Source organism: Macaca mulatta, chromosome 14, assembly GCF_049350105.2.
Source record: "Macaca mulatta isolate MMU2019108-1 chromosome 14, T2T-MMU8v2.0, whole genome shotgun sequence".
In the NCBI taxonomy this organism is placed as follows: Eukaryota; Metazoa; Chordata; class Mammalia; order Primates; family Cercopithecidae; genus Macaca; species Macaca mulatta.
This window is the reverse complement of record NC_133419.1, coordinates 2,834,387-2,850,255: the sequence shown is the minus strand read 5'-3', so window position 1 is coordinate 2,850,255 and position 15,869 is coordinate 2,834,387. Positions and strand designations below refer to the sequence as shown.

At 58.2% G+C, this 15,869-nt stretch overlaps 1 protein-coding gene and 1 long non-coding RNA gene across 5 annotated transcripts; one reads left to right on the top strand and one right to left on the bottom strand.

Annotated features, from left to right (window-relative positions):
• Positions 1–8,564: 8,564 nt before the first annotated feature.
• LOC144334049 (uncharacterized) lies at positions 8,565–12,021 on the bottom strand. Its single transcript, XR_013403415.1, has 3 exons — positions 11,574–12,021; positions 10,061–11,404; positions 8,565–9,072 (listed from the first exon to the last, which is right to left on the bottom strand). It is a non-coding gene; the product is annotated as an uncharacterized LOC144334049 (long non-coding RNA).
• A 153-nt stretch (positions 12,022–12,174) lies between these two features.
• Positions 12,175–14,521, top strand: PHLDA2 (pleckstrin homology like domain family A member 2). Of its 4 annotated transcripts, none has more exons than XM_015113375.3 (4): positions 12,175–12,235; positions 12,922–13,005; positions 13,543–14,029; positions 14,272–14,521. In XM_015113375.3, the coding sequence occupies exon 3, from the start codon at positions 13,561–13,563 to the stop codon at positions 14,017–14,019; it is 459 nt and encodes a 152-aa protein (XP_014968861.1). In that variant the 5' UTR covers positions 12,175–12,235; positions 12,922–13,005; positions 13,543–13,560; the 3' UTR covers positions 14,020–14,029; positions 14,272–14,521. The 4 variants fall into 4 exon arrangements, with proteins under 4 accessions (XP_014968861.1, XP_077817859.1, XP_077817858.1 ...); XM_077961733.1 differs by having other exon boundaries at positions 12,219–12,235; positions 12,948–13,005; XM_077961732.1 differs by lacking the exon at positions 12,175–12,235 and adding an exon at positions 12,643–12,661.
• Positions 14,522–15,869: the final 1,348 nt, after the last annotated feature.

Here is a 15,869-nt window from a genome sequence, read left to right as displayed (position 1 = left end):
GTATTGGTGGCTCCAAGACTGGTTGTACAGTTTACTTCTGAGGCCTTGAAAGCTCAGTTTGAGGCAGAGGCTGCTGTAGCCGCCCCCACTACACCTTAGTCACTGCTGTATGTAGGCAGCTTCACTGTGGGCCCAGGGGAAGACCGTTCCCTCCCCCAGGAGGGGATCATTTCTCAGAGTTAGTGGGACTGTGGCTTGTCGATCCAGAAGGCTCCAAGAACAGAACTTCCTGATAAAGCCCATATTAGGTCTGTCTGCTCTCTGAAGCTCTTCCCGGTGTGTCTTCCATCCACAGTGAGAGGAGGCACTCCACTCAAACACCTGCCGCACTGGCGCTTCTTGACCTGACTGTGGGAATCCCAGCCTTGGCAGCGCTGACTGGTGAATGAAACTCCGTCATGAGAAGGCAGCCATGGAGCTGGCTCATTGCTCCCCACATGGCTGGCCCTGCCCTGCCGCCTCCAGCTCACCCGTGGGCTGCCTTCTCCCTGGGAGCAGCAGGAAGGGGAGGTGCAGGCTGGGAAGTGAATGTCCTTCCAGCATACCCCCAAGGGCTGTGGAGCCTGATGTCTGTGCTTCCTGCACCCGTTCCTCCGTCCCCATCCTTTGAAGTACCTGGGGGAGCTTGGTCTCAGGCTCCCCAGCCTCAGGGTGGCCCCATGGGTGAGCAGCACCCTGGCCTCACTTGGTCTGCCCAGGGTCAGACCCCATAATCCAAAGGGCAGGTGCCATTTTGCAGTGACCCCCCCATCAGCTGGGGAGATGAGAGCCCTGCACACTGTCCTGTCCACTGGTTGCCCAACGTGCCTTTTAGGAAGGGCTCTACAGGCTTGTGGAGTGCCCCTCACTACCTAGCTGGGTGGTTTTAGATCAGATTTGCACAAATGGGGAAAAGGGGATGTTAACATTGTGGTTTCTGGGGATGGGGGTATCTGGATTTTCCCTTTTGAGTAAGAAGTGTGTGAGGACCCTGCACCCACCTGCCGTGCATCCTTCACAGAGCTGGGTTCTTGTGTCCCCCACTGAGTCTGACTCCTGGGAGTGCATGGTTCGTGGATGCTGCCCAGTTCCAAGGACATCATCTGGGTGCAGGACCTCAACATGAAGCCCGGGGAGCTGTGGAGGCCTGAGGGTGCAGGTGCCTGGTTTCCCCCAAGACTTCAGCACCTGGCCTCTGTCACCCCTGCATGGCCGCTGTCCTGCCTGCTTCCCAGGGTCTCAGGAAAGGGAAGGTCATTCTCCAGTGGCCAAGGAGCCCAGGAACCATCCCAGGCCCAGGCCATTGTCAGCTCCGGGACCTCAGCCATGAGTGGTCACAGAAAGTTGCTGAGTGGTTGAGAGGTTTGCCCAGAGCCACCATCTGGAAGGCAGCTGGGAAGTGGGGGCTTGTGGTGGCCACCCGGCCTGGCCTGGGTGAAGGGTGGCTGCTTCCCTTCTGGTCCTGGGGGCCAGGGGGTGCCGCCATAGAACCTCAGCTCTGCTAGCCGGGCCCCTCCTTTGTCCCTGCTGAGCCCCCTGCTGGGGAGGCAGACATTGACCGTCCAGCCCCACCCCAGCCCCTGCCCTCCCTGTGGCTGTTCACCCTGTGCGGGAACTGAGACTCAAAATGAGTGGCGCTGAGGTCAGGGCAGGAGTTTGGGGAGCAGCCCAGGAGATGGGAGGTGGGGCCTGGGGCACCCCCCTGCACAGGTGGCTGAGACATTTCTGTCAACTGCCATCACACGGGTGCTTCTGGGCAAGGAGCGAAAGAACCCACACAGCAAGGAGTCAGGCACGGAAGACGGCCTCTGGAGGGCCCCAGTTCTGTTTGGTTCTAGAGCCTGCAAAGCTACAGTGCCGGTGACTGCCTGTGAGGGATCTGGGGCGGGGGGATTGACCAAGGAACCCTTTGGAGGGATGGAAGTGATTACACAGGTATATACTGCTGTCAGAATTTTTGAGTTACCTCAAAAATGGGTATATTAGGTTGTTATGTAAGTTAGTCCTCAATGAAGCTCAGCTTTTTTTTTTTTTTTTTTTTTTTTTGAGACGGAGACTCGCTCTTGCCCAGGCTGGAGTATGAGTACAGTGGCATGATTTCAGCTCACTGCAATCTCTACCTCCCGGGTTCAAGCGATTCTCCTGCCTCAGCCTCCCAAGTAGCTGGGATTACAGGCATGTACCACCATGCCTGGCTAGATTTTGTATTTTTAGTAGAGATGAGGTTTCACCATGTTGGCCAGGCTGGTCTTGAACTCCTGACCTTGGGTGAACCACCCACTTGGCCTCCCAAATTGCTGGGATTACAGATGTGAACCACCACGCCCAGCCTGAAGCTCAGTTTTCAAAAGTCCCCAAAACAGGGTGATTCCACTTAAAATTCTGCTTTTTCCCTTGAGTCAGGAGCTGTGACCCCAGAACCTGACGGCTGCTGCTTTCCCCGGCAGGGTCACCTGGGACCCTCTTCCACAGCTGCCTGGCATGTGGGTCTGCGGGTGGTGTGTCCCCCAGGTCGCCCTACCTGGCCAGTCTGCTCTCTAGGCTCATGGCCCCCGTTTATGTGGAGCTGGGACCAAGCCGACATCCCACCCTGCTCCTGTCCTGCTGCCCAGCAAACCTCTCCATCCCCAAGGGGCCACCCAGGGGGCCAGAGCCCCCTTCTCCAAGTCCCAGGTCCAGGGCTTCCTGCCACCCCACCCATGTTGTCCCTCTCTCGAAATGCCCCAGGCTGCCCCCAACACCATCACTGGACAGGCTGAGTCAGCCTGGGCTGCCAGGATCCAAGCTTGCCCCTAAGGTGGGAGGCAGCCAGGGTGAGTAGGTGGAGCCCCTGGCCTCTGCCTGGCTCATCCAGGCACACCTTGATATTACTGACCTCTGACCTGCCCCTGCTGGGTCCTTGGCTTGCCTGGCTCTGAGTCAGGACTCAGGGCTGGGCAACCAGGGAGCAACAGAGGAACAGCCGGGGGCAGCGGTGGGAGAAGTGACCATCCCAGACTCAGCCAACCACAGCTACAGTGCCCTGAGGGAGCCCTGGGCCTGCGGAAGGGGTTGCTGTGTGCAGAAGCCTGTGGCTCCCCGCCAGCTAGCCCGACCTGGCCACAGCCTGGCATGGACTTCGGCCTCTGCCCCAAAGCCCTCAGAACAGGTGCCTTCCCAGGTTCCTTCTGCTGGAGCAGGCACCTCCTCCCCAACCTGCCCCAGGGAGCATCTTCGTGTGGAGTGGGGGGCCCAGGGGACCCCAGGCCCAGCTGTTTCGGCCACACCCACCAGGAGACACTGGCAAGCAGTTCTCCCCCAACAGCAGGGCCTCCTGGAAGGACGCCTCCTGAGGCTGGCCCTGGTTGAATTTCTGATGCTCTGAATTTGGTGAGGGTTTCCAGGCACCTCATGCGCCTGGGACCTTCCCAATTTAAGAGACAGACCCGAGGCTCAGGACAGAAGCCAGGGCCCAGCTCTTGCAGGGTGAGGCCTGGATGCCTCCTGCTGAGGCCAGGTCACCTTGGTGTGCCTGAGGGAGGCCCCGCCTGCCAGGCTGTCCCCAAGGTGCCAATCACTGGCCCATCCTGGCTATGCTGACTCATGGCTCTCCGAAGGCGGCAGCCGGATGTTACTTACCATGACAACCCAACAGCCTGGCCCAGCCCAGCCCAGGAGAAACGGGGCAGCTACAGCTGTGTCCAGGACCCCACTCAGGGCAGACCCACAGGTCACCCTTGTCGGGCTCCTCAAGAGGTCTGTGGTGTCCACCAAGTTTCCAAATCTCCCTAGGTCTCAATTTCTGTATCTGGGACATGGGGAGAAGTCTCACCTCCTCAGAACCCAGACCCTGGGCATGGCAGGGCTGCCCACACCAGTCCTCACCAGTGCCTGCCTGGCTGGTAGCTAGTTGGAGGAGGGAGGACAGTGCCTCACCGAGCAAGGCGGGTACAGGGTCAGGAGGACAAGAGGGAGCGCCTGGAGATGGGACTTCAGGCACAGGCGCTGGTCGGAGTTGCTAGGGTCTGCTGCCCCCCGCCTGGCGGCCGCCAGTGAGGACCTGAGGCGATCCCTGGGTCTCAACCTGCCCCTTTTCAGCAGGTGCTGCCCTCCCCAAGGACCAGAACACCACACCTTACATGGGGACCCTTCCTCGTCATCTGGGGGCTCCAGGCGTTCCTTGGCTTGCAGCCACTTCCCTCCGATCTCTGCCTCTGTCTCACGTGGCCTCCTCCCCTCATGCCTGCTTCTCGGCAGCTCTCCCTGGTGAGGCCCACCTGGGTAGTCCAGGGGAGGCTCCTGCTCTCAGGGGCCTTGCCTCTATCACACTCTAGCCACTAAGGTCATATTCACCCTTTTGCCATCAAAGGTCGTGAATTCATGGGTTTTGGGGAGTAGAACATGGATACGTCTTATTGGGGGCCACCATTCAGCCCACGAAAGGGGCCTTTCAAACAGACCAAAGCACATGAAAAGGGGAACAGACAGCTGCGCCAAAGGCCACGGACACCCAGAGAGATGGTTGCCCCCACCCCAGGAATAGAGAAATGTGTGGGAAGACAAGACCTCAGTTTTTGACCACCAGATTGTTTTTGGGGTTTTTGTTTGTCTTTGTTTTGGTTTGGTTTTTTGTTTGTTTTTTTGAGACAGGGTCTCACTCTATGGCCCAGGCTGGAGTGCAGTGGCACTTTCTCAGCTCGCTGCAACCTCCGACTCCCAGGGTGAAGCAATTCTCCTGCCTCAGCCTCCTGAGTAGCTGGGATTACAGGAGCATGCCACTGCACTAGGCTAATTTTTTCTATTCTTAGTAGAGACAGGGTTTCACCATCTGGGCCAGGCTGGTCTCAAATTCCTGAACTCAAGTAATCCACTCGCCTTGGCCTCCCAAAGTGCTGGATTACAGGCGTGACTCATTGCCCCCAGCCCAGATTGACCCTTTTATTTTTATTTTTTTTAAGTACAGAGTGCCCACCATTGGCCTGGCCATGGGGAGATTGGCATTGCAGCCTTCAGGGGAGAGGGTGAATAGGAACAGCCCCACTGGTGGGCCATCTTGGCAGTTACCACACATCTGAAGGCCCCACTAGCACAGCAGTGCCACGTCTGGTGTCCAGGAAGGCAGTGCCGTGTATGATGACAGCAACAGGGGACCTAGCCCAAGCCCATCCATCACAAGGGGTGGCTGAGACATGGAGGATTCCAGAGGATGAGGGCTGGGGTGGGGGGTTCCTGGGAAATGGCCCAGACACAGGAAGAGACACAACCTCATACCCCCACATGCATGGATATTCATATGTAAATGCATTTTTAAAACTAGTAAAAGGCACATCACAAGTTACATTCTTAACCATTTTTAAAGTGCACAGTTCAGTGTGCTTATGCTTAGGCATATTCACACTGAGCAAATTCACACTAAGAGTATTCACACTGAACATATTCACACCGAGCATATTCACACCGACCATATTCACACCAAGCATATTCACATGGAGCACATTCACACTGAGCATATTTGTACTAAGCATACTCACACCGAGCATATTCACACCAAGCATATTCACACTGTTGTGCAGCTGCCATCAGCATCCGCCCCCACAATTTCTCATCTCTCCAAATGGAAACTGTGTCCCCATTAAACACTCCCCATTGTCCTCTCCAGCCCCTGGCACCTGCCCTCCTGCCTTCTGTCTCAGAATCTGATGACTCCTGGGACCTCGTACATGTGGAATCATTCAGTACTTGTCCTTTTGTGTCTGGCTTACTTCACTCAGCACAGTGTCCTCAGAGTCCATCCATGTTGTAGCTTATGTTAGAATTCCCTTCCATTTTTTTTTTAAATTTAATTTTAATTTTTATTTTTGAGATGGAGTTTCACTCTTGTTGCCCAGGCTGGTGTGCAATGGCACAATCTTGACTTACCGCAACCTCTACCTCCTGGGTTCAAGTGATTCTCCTGCCTCAGCCTCCTGAGTAGCTGGGATTACAGGCATGCACCACCACGCCCAGCTAATTTTTCAGGTGATCCACTTGCCTTGGCCTCCCAAAGTGCTGGGATTACAGGTGTGAGTCACACGCCTGGCCAGAATTCCCTTCCATTTTAAGGCTGTGACTATTGCAGTGTGTGGGTGGACCACATTGTGTGTGCCCATTGTCAGTGGACACTTGGTGGCTTCTACCTTTTGGCATGCTGCTGGGAATATGGGTGTGCATGGACCTCTCAGAGAGACTCTACTTTTAGTTATTGTGAGCATGTGAATGAGAAGAGCGGAATTGTGGGATCACAGAGCAATCCTATATTTAATTGTGAAAGGAGGCTGGGCACTGTGGCTCACTCCTGTAATCCCACCACTTTGGGAGGAAGGTGAGTGGATCACCTGAGGCCAGGAGTTCAAGACCAGCCTGATCAACATGGTGAAACCCCATCTCTACTAAAAATACAAAAAAAATTAGCCGGGCATGGTGCCACACGCCTGTAGTCCCAGCTACTCAGGGGGCTGAGGCAGGAGAATCACTTGAACCCAGGAGGTGGAGGTTGCAGGGAGCCAAGATCGTGCCACTGCACTCCAGCCTGGATGACAGAGTGGGACTCCATCTCAAAAACAAACAAACAAAAAGCAATTGTTAAAATAATGTAAATGCTTTTTTAAAAAGGATGAGGCCAGGCACAGTGGCTCACACCTGTAATTCCAATACTTTGGGAGGATGAGACAGGCGGATTGCTTGAGCCCAGGAGTTCAAGAGAAGCTTGGGCAACATAGTGAGATCGCATCTCTACAAAAAATACACAAATTAGCCAGGCGTGGTGGCATGTGCCTTGTAGTCCCAGCTACTCAAGACGCTGAAGTGGGAGGATCACAACCTTAGGAGGTCGAGGTTGCAGTGGGCCATTATTGTGCCACTGCACTCCAGCCTGGGCCACAGAGTAAGACCCTGTCTCAAAAATTTATAATAATAATAATAATAATAATAAAACAAAAAGAGGCCAGGCTCAGTGGCTCATGCGTGTAATCTCAGCACTTTGGGAGGCTGAGATGGGTGGATTGCTTGAGCTCAGGAGTTCAGGACCAGCCTGGGAAACACGGTGAAACCCTGTCTGTACAAAAATACAAAAAAGTTAGCCGGGCATGGAGGTACATACCTGTGGTCCCAGCTACTCAGGAGGCTGAGGCGAAAGGATTGCTTGAGCCTGGGAGGTGGAGGTTGCAGTGAGCCAAGATCATGCTACTGCACTCCAGTCTGGGCAACAGAGCAAGACCCCATCTCAAACAAACAAACAAAAAAGGATGAGAGTTGCCCTAGGTGGGGAGACATAAGAGATGAACACTCGATTTTGTTTTTATTTTTATTTTTTTGTTTTTTCTCGCTCTGTTGCCCAGGCTGGAGTGCAATGGCACAATCTCAGGTCACTGCAACCTCCGCCTCCCAGGTTCAAGAAATTCTCCTGCCTCAGCCTGCCGAGTAGCTGGGATTACAGGTGTGCACCACCATGTCCGGCTAATTATTATTAATATTATTATTATTATTATTTTGTTGTTGTTTGCATTTTTAGTAGAGATGGGGTTTCACCATGTTGGCCAGGCTGGTCTTGAACTCCTGACTGCAAGTGATCTGCCTGCCTTGGCCTCCCAAAGTGCTGGGATTACAGGCATGAGCTACCATGCCCAGCATCAATTCTGAAATAATTCGAGCCTCTTTTTTACTTTTTGTATCAACAATTTGTTACTATTTTTGGTAGTTTTTTTTTTTTTTTTTTTTTTTAAAGAGATGGAGTCTTGCTGTCTTGCCCAGGCTGGTCTTGAACTCCTCCTTCAAGTAATCCTTCCTCCTGGTCCTCCCAAAGCACTGGATTACTGGCACAAGTCACAGCGCCTGGCCTATCTTTGGGAATATTTTAATGTTGGAAATAATGACAATACACCTGCCAGGGCTCCCCCAGACCCGCTGAATGAGAAGCTCAGGCTGGGAGGGTGAGCATCTGTGCCGTGAGAAGACTGCCCCAGCGATTCTGCAATCTGAGCCCTGTGCAGGGCATGGGGCCACCTCAGTCCTCCCTCTCTCCCTTCCTGTATTTTGTTTGTTCCTTTGTTCGTTGGTTCACTCCTTCAGGCTTCTGGAGACATCCCCACAAGCCAGGCCCAGGGCAGTCATGTCGGCTGCTCTTCTTTTCCATCTGTGAGTGACTGCTGGGAGGGCCCTTCCCCGAGCTCCCCACGTCCTGGACCCATCTCCCGACCTCTGGGGGCTCCACAACCACCCACAAGTAGCCCTGTGGAGGCGACACCAGCCTAATGGAGCCTGACGGAGGCCCCACTCTGCCCCACAGGGCCCCCTCATCTTGGCATGCTCAGTCTCACCCGAGGCAGCCGGGGGCTGTCTGGTCGCATACACAAGCCAAGAGTCTGCATGTTCGGTAGTCAGTGCAGAGGGGTCTTTTGGACAATGACATGGATGCCTTTATTTTTTGAGACAGGGTCTCACTCTGTCACCCAGGCTGCAGTGCAGTGGAGTGATCACAGCTGGCTGCAGCCTCGGCCTCCCAGGCTGAAGTGATCCTCCCACCTCAGCCTCCCAAGTAGTTGGGGCTATAGTGCACACGCCACCATGCCTGGCTAATTTTTATTTTTATTTTTTTGTAGAGATGGGGGGTCTTGCTATGTTGTCCAGGCTGGTCTCAAACTTCTCGGCTCAAGCAATCTGCTCACCTCGGCCTCCCAACTTGCTGGGATCATAGGCGTGAGCCACCGAGCCTGGCCTCAGGATGCTTTTTTAGCCACCAGTTTTCAGAATAATTTCCTGAGTGCCTGGGCTGGTCCCTGAGGGTCCCAGAGAATAAAACATTATCACTGCATTTAAGGAACTGATAATAGCTTCTGAGTAGGGTACTCGGGGATAAACAGGAGCTCATCAGGGGCCAAGGAGAAAGGTGTTTCTGGTATCTCATTCAATCCCCAACACCTTGTGAGGTAGAACCTGCCTGTCAGGCTCCAGTGGAAGAGCTCAGGAAGAGACACAGCAAGAGAACACAGCCCTCAGAGGCCAAGGTCAGGCTGGCTGCGAGTGTCTGAAAACCAGGTGGGTCCTGGCACGGTGCCTCTCACTTTCCTCAGGCTGCGGCTGGGAGGAGACAGATCGAGGGCAGGCCTGAGTCACAGGCCCTGGCACATGGGCCACGGGCTCAGGTGAGGTGGCACCAGTGAGGTGGCAAAAGTGCACTGCTCAGGTGCTGCAACTCCAGGCAGCTTGGGTCTTCCCCCAGCCTCCCCAGGCTCAGGTGGGCGGAGGCTTGGAGACCCAGAGCCTAGCAGTATGTGGTTGGCAGGAGGCAGGCCTGGCAATCTGAGAAGGCTTCCTGGAGGAGGTGAGAGGAGCTAGGGGTGGGCCTTCCTGACTGAGGAGCAGAGGGCCTTTTTTCAGGGCTGTCCCTGAGCAACCCCTCCCACAAGAGGGTGGTGTCAAGCCCTAGGCACTGGGCCGGGCCCTATGACACGAAGCTCTATGACATGCAGCTTCCTCACAGGCTGGCAGGATGGCCAGGCTCGTTGGGCAAGTGCCTGGAGGGCCCGGCCTCGTCACCATAAGGAAGTGACCTCACGCAGGGAGTTTCGGAGAGGTGCCCGCATCCTGCCCCAGCTGCTGACAACCTCACACAGCTGGGCTCCGGTGCCAAGGATCCAGGCAGCTGGACTGGGCGGCTAGTGTCCCAGGTCAGATGTTTGGGCACCCAGACTGTACAATGCCTGCCCGGGGGTGGGGACCCTTGGCTCAGGCTCCGCATGAATCCTGGATGTGACCCCTCAGATAAATATTAGTAAACCTGGTTTGGACAGGCTCTGCCTGACACCACCAACTTGAGGCAGAGCCCCCTCCCCATCCTGAGAAGCAGTCACAGAACATCAGGGCTATTTCCTGCCCCTGGCCACAGAATCGGGGAAGCTGTGGATGTGGCCCCACTGGCCGCTGTGTAACCTGGGTTAGTCACCACCTCTCTGAAACCCCCACCCCACGTTCCCTGCAAACCCAAGAAAGCAGTCTCAACAGGGAGAATGACTGCACAGAACTAGCGCAGGGCAGTCCCACACAGACTGTCCTGCCATTGTCTGACCTTGGCATCTCTCGGGCCGGTGGTTCCTCCGCCTCCAACATGTGAGTGGCCCGGAACCCTTGTAAAAGCAGGTCCCATGGGGTGCAGCCGAATCCACACCGGGTTCCAATCTCTGTGCCGTGCTGGAAAAGCTCCCAGGCTCTTGGCTATCAAATGGCTCTAGGAGGGGGCATTCCTCAAAAGACCCTCGTGTGGGGTCCCTATGTCGGCACTCTTCTGCCTCAACATCCCTCCCCCACATCCCAGGAAGTGAGTATCCACAGTCCTCATCCTCCAGAGGAGACCCTCAGGCAGGCCTGCTCTGGGGAATGGGGATAGGTCCTTCCTTGTAAATGTGACCTTGACAAGTCGCTGCACCTCTCGGAGCCACCCTTTCTGCATCTGCAGCATGGGGCCAGTGCTCCTCCTGGGGGCACCGCTCAGCCCCAGGTGGGACCAGGTGAGACTCAGGCCGCAGGAAAAGGGAGGCTGAGGGGTGCTGGCAGAGGGTGGGGGGTCAGAGGGGCAGAGGGCAGTGTGGTGGTGGCGGGAAAGCCCCTTGGGTGGATGCGGAGAGGATGGGCAGCGCCTGCGTGCAAGTACCTGCCAAGTGGGCATGGTGTCCTTCAAGCCCCTCTCACCTCCTAAGGCCATGCTTTATTTTTGCCCATGTCCATAAAGACACCCTGGGGGCTCCTGAAGTCACCTGCTGGTCCAGGGCTGGTCAGGCTTGGGAGTCGGCTTCCTCCAGCCCCCACATTTGCAACTAGGTTCAGGCTGGTTCTGCCAAGCAGGGGCCCAGGGTGTCTAGCCGCTGCTAGGGAGGCCAGGGCCACTATGACTGAGCCCCTGGGGCCGGGACTGTGGACAGAGAAGCTGCCTGGGGAGGCCTGGCCTCCAGGGCTCAGATCTGATTTCCAGCAGCCCCCAAAGGGCCATCTACCTCCATACCCCCCAGGTCTTCACATTGTCCATGAGAGGAACAGAGAGGGGCTGAATGGGCAGGAAAGCCCCTAGGGAGGCTAGGAGGGCAGGGCCTCTGAATCTCGGCTGCATACCCTGCTCCCTGGCCCCCCAGCTCCTGCCCCACCTGTCAGAGCACCACCCCTGGGTTACAAGTCCTGCCCCCAGGGGACTGAGTTTCCCAGCCTCCCTTGAGAGGGCCACTGGGGTACAGGCAAAGAGAGGAGCTGGGCGGGGCTGGGGGAGCACACCTCACCTGGCCTCACCTGGTTTCCAAACCCTATTCCTCCCCTCATTTCTCCCAGCCTCTTATCTGCTCCTGCCTGTCCTCTGTCCGTTCCCGAAGGCCCTCTCCATCCTGAGGCAGTTTCCTCTCCTGTGGAATGGGGGCTGGAATGCCCACTTTGGGGCGTTCTCCAGGTTAGGTGGAGGCTGGACACGGTGGCATACAGGCACCACTGGCCCTTCAAGGTCTCCTTGGAATCTTCAAGGGCACGCCCTCCCCACAGAGTCCTCCAAGCTGTCCTCCTGGCCCCCAGTACCCGCGTCCCCCATCCCCACCCTCATGTACCTGCTGTGCCCCTGGGGGTTACAGGGATTCCTCTCCCCTCCTCTGGGGTCCCAGCACCAGCCAGGCCTGCAGGCACGCAGTAGATGCTTAAGCAACGCCGAGTGTTGGGGGATTTGCCTGGAGCCGATGTTCCGATGGCTGGCCCCTCAATGGGGTGGGCAGGCTGGTGGGCCTGGGGGTGTTCCAGGCACCTGTGGGCTCGGGCAGTGACAGAGCGCTCTGCCCCCAGCCACTTCTCCTGGTCTCCCATTGCCCAGAGGTGCCTCTTGCCCAGGCCCCACTGCTCGGCAGCCCAGGGCTCTCTAGCAGCAAAAGAAGGGACACCAGAGTCCGCATCCTTCCTGCAGCCTCTCTGGGCCAATGCTGGAATCCCTTCTCCTCGCCAAAGGCTGATCTCCCCTCACCCGCCCATCCTACCTGCTGCTCCCTCACCCCACAGGATCCCAGCCCTGCTGCAGGGACAGGTGTCAGGTCCCTCACCCCACAGGATCCCAGCCCTGCTGCAAGGACAGGTGTCAGGTAGGGGGCAGTGTTGACCTGCCGGCCCAGGCAGGTGTCTCACTCCCAGGCCAGAACCCTGGCACAGCCCAACCCTGCCCTCTGCCGGCACCGCCCCTCCACATCACGGCCCCTGCTCACTGCCATGTTCTCTGGCCACACAGGTAGGACCACCAGGCAGCTGCCACCTGCATGCCATTCACAGAACCTGGTCCGGGGCGCTCCTCTGAGCCAGCCGCCTGTTTATCCCTTACAGTGACCCTGAAGGGCAGGCGGAGGCGGGGCTGGTCTCAGGTCTGGGTTTTACGCTCTGCTGCCACTGTCTTGACATTTTAAATACACTTTGAATCAGGGGACTCTCGTTTTCATTTTGCGTGAGCTCCGCCATTGAGGCCAATTCCGACGCCAGAGGTGGTACTTCCTGCTGTAACCACCCCAGGGCGCAGCTGGGGGGCAGGGGCGCGGGAAGTTAGGAGACCTGGAGCAGCCGGGGTCCCCGGGGTCCTCTCGGCTGGCTTCACCCCCACCCCTGGGAACCCGGGAAGAGCCGGCTTTCGCTTCCTGTCTATTAAACCCTTTAAAGGAAGAGGGTAAATAAAACCGCCCGTCTGCCCAGCTGGAAAGCGATGACTCAGCCGCCCCCGCCGACCCTCGCCCCCAGGCTGATCCCAGAGAGCGGGCGTCGCGGCCCAGCCCGGACCCCTCGGCTCCCGGGACCTCTCTCCGGTCCGGGTCGTGGGGGCGCGGTGGGAGCAGTCCGTCCCCCAGTTCGGGACACTACGAGGGCGCAGGGAGGAGAGCGGGCTTCCTCTTCCCCTCCCATTTACTGAGCTCTGGGTTGCTGTTCTAGCCCTTTCCACGTGTTCCCTAATCCAGCAAAGGTGACTGTTCCCCCTGGGGCCCCCGAAGAGGACGGAACGGCCAGCGCTCGGGAGTAAGTAAGGCGGCCTCGACCCTCCTTCTGCCCCGGGAGACTGAGAGCGGCAGGGCTGGACTTGGGGCGCCTGGAGGGTGAAGGTCTGGACCCCGCTGTCTCCCCACGGTGGGCCGGCCCCGGGCCCGGGGGTGCTTCCCGGGGCTCCCTGGCGTGAGTCACCGCGGGTAGGGCTGGTTGCAGCGCATTCTTCCGCGGGGCCGGCCTGAGAGACGGTGCGGGCGAGCGCCCGGGCAGGGCGGGACCTCGAGTCACCCCACGGGGCTGGACAGCTGGGGCATTGGGGGCAACAGGAGCGCGGGCTTCTGAGATGGGAGGGGACGGCCGGGGACCGACCAGAGCGCGGACGTGCGGGTCCGGACGGCTGGGCTTGGGGAGGGTATGGCCTGGGGTGCGCGGGGCGCGGGCAGGCGGGGTGGCCCGAGGGCCGGGGCGGGGCGGGGCGGGGAGGGGCAGCTATAAAGGCCGCGCCGGGGCCACGAGGAGCAGATCCGGCGCCGCCACCTCCCAAGTTGCCTCTCGCATTGCCGCTCCCAGTCCCACGCCCGGCACGACATGAAGTCCCCCGACGAGGTGCTACGCGAGGGCGAGCTGGAGAAGCGCAGCGACAGCCTCTTCCAGCTATGGAAGAAGAAGCGCGGCGTGCTCACCTCCGACCGCCTGAGCCTGTTCCCCGCCAGCCCCCGCGCGCGCCCCAAGGAGCTGCGCTTCCACTCCATCCTCAAGGTGGACTGCGTGGAGCGCACCGGCAAGTACGTGTACTTCACCATCGTCACCACCGACCACAAGGAGATCGACTTCCGCTGCGCGGGCGAGAGCTGCTGGAACGCGGCCATCGCGCTGGCGCTCATCGATTTCCAGAACCGCCGCGCCCTGCAGGACTTTCGCAGCCGCCAGGAACGCACCGCACCCGCCGCGCTCGCCGCACCCGCCGAGGCCGCCGAGGCCGCCGTGGCCGCCGCAGCCTCCGAGCCCTCCGGGCCATCCCCGCAACCCAAGCCCCGCACGCCATGAGCCCGCCGCTGTGAGTGCCTGCCCGCGCCCCGGCGAGCCCCGCGCCCTAACAGCCCGGACGGGGGCCTTTGGGAAAAACCACTTCAACGTCAGACGGCGGGGCGGGGGGCGGGGGGCGGGGGAGCTGCATCTCCTCGGGGGACCCGGCGCCCCGCAATCGCGCTGGCCCCCTCGCGTCAGGGTCTCGGGGCCCCTCAGGCTGGACCCCGACCGGCCCTGGCACAGCTCCCTGACCCAGTCCTTTCCCCACAGGGCCGTACGCTGGACGAGTCAGACCGAGGCTAGGACGTGGCCGGCGCTCTCCAGCCCCGCAGCAGCAGAACTTCCCGTGCTCGCGGATCCTTGCTCCGTTGCACGGGCGCCTTAAGTTATTGGACTATCTAATATCTATGTATTTATTTCGCTGGTTCTTTGTAGTCACATATTTTATAGTCTTAATATCTTGTTTTTGCATCACTGTGCCCATTGCAAATAAATCACTTGGCCAGTTTGCTTTTCTACCATTCGGCTGTGGCTCAGTGACGTTCCTGCTGGGAGGGTGGAGGCCCAGGAATGGGTGGGCAGGACACCCTCATCCAGTCCTGCGGGACTGGCGTGAAAGGCGCTGGGAACTGGCTTTGAATGAATAAATGAATCGTGTCATCTGCTGGGCCTGGTCCACACCCTCTTTTCCAAGTATCCTCCCCAGAGGCCAGGAAGTGCCCTGGGGCTTGACCCTGGCTACCTTCTGCTCCTTGGTGTGTCCTGAGGAATTGAGCCTGGGGAGGACAAGGGCCCTGGGTCCGAGCTGCTGCTGCCTGTGGTGGGGGGACGTTCCCCAGCAGCCCTTCCTGCCCACATACCACCCGCGCAGCCAGACCAGAGGGAAGTGCTCAGCCCTCCGGTTGCCTGCTGCCAGTCGCTCCTGGCCAGTGCCCGCAGTGTGGGGCCGGCAGGGTCGCCTTTGCTTTTGGGAGAATAGGAGAGAGTTCTGGGCTGTCTCCGATGGTGGCGCAGGAGGCAGAGGTCCCTCCACGTCCAGGTGCTGGCCCAGGACATTGGGGTGGAGAGGCCTGAGTGCAGCAAACCCCTGCCCCTCTTTCTGAGATAGCTGACCACGGCTTTCTGCCCTCCGGTCTGGCAGTGCTCCCGGAAAGACAGGGATGGTCTGAGACAGTTAGGGTTTGGGAAGTGTGTCCCCCACCCAGAAGGGCTCCTGGTGATGAACAAGCTGAGGAGGTGATAAGGGGTATAGGCATGACTCCTCGCCCCACAATGGGGCCTTCATTTCTGGAACCTTCGTGGTTGGAGGGATGCCAGTAGGGGAGGCAGAGAAGTACCAGAATTGGGCCCTAATCTCTGTTGCTAGGGGGCCAACGAAGCCTCCTAGCTGGTCCGGGGTCAGGGCGGGGAGGGTGCTAGCCCTTCGCTGCATGGCCCGTAGGAGTGTTGGTGCTAGGTCCAGAAGAAACTATTTCCTGCAAGGAAGTTTCTCCCGAACACAATTTGTGAAGCCCCTGTGCAAATGAGAGAGGGGATCCTGCAAAAAGCGGAAAAGAGCAGCAGGGGACGCTGCCTGGCTGGGCTCCTGGGCCTCCTGGCTGCCCCACCAGAGCCTCACCTGGATGGATATCCAAGGTCAAGAGGAGAGCCCTTGCCCCTGGGATCTTCAAGCATAGGCATGATCTGGCCTGAGCTTTAGGCAAAGAGGGTTGATGGCCCTTGGCTCACTGAGGCCACTTCTTGTTTGAGGAATTTTGGAATTCTTCAAATTCTGAGAACAGTGGAATTCTAAGGTTTGGGGAGTCCATGTTTTAACAGCTTCTTTTAAAAGCAGCCCGAGGAGAGAAGGGGCAGCCTTCGTGGTCTCA

Bases quoted from the DNA above. Each gene is read 5' to 3' on its own strand.
- PHLDA2 (XM_015113375.3), top strand. From the start codon at position 13,561: ATGAAGTCCCCCGACGAGGTGCTACGCGAGGGCGAGCTGGAGAAGCGC.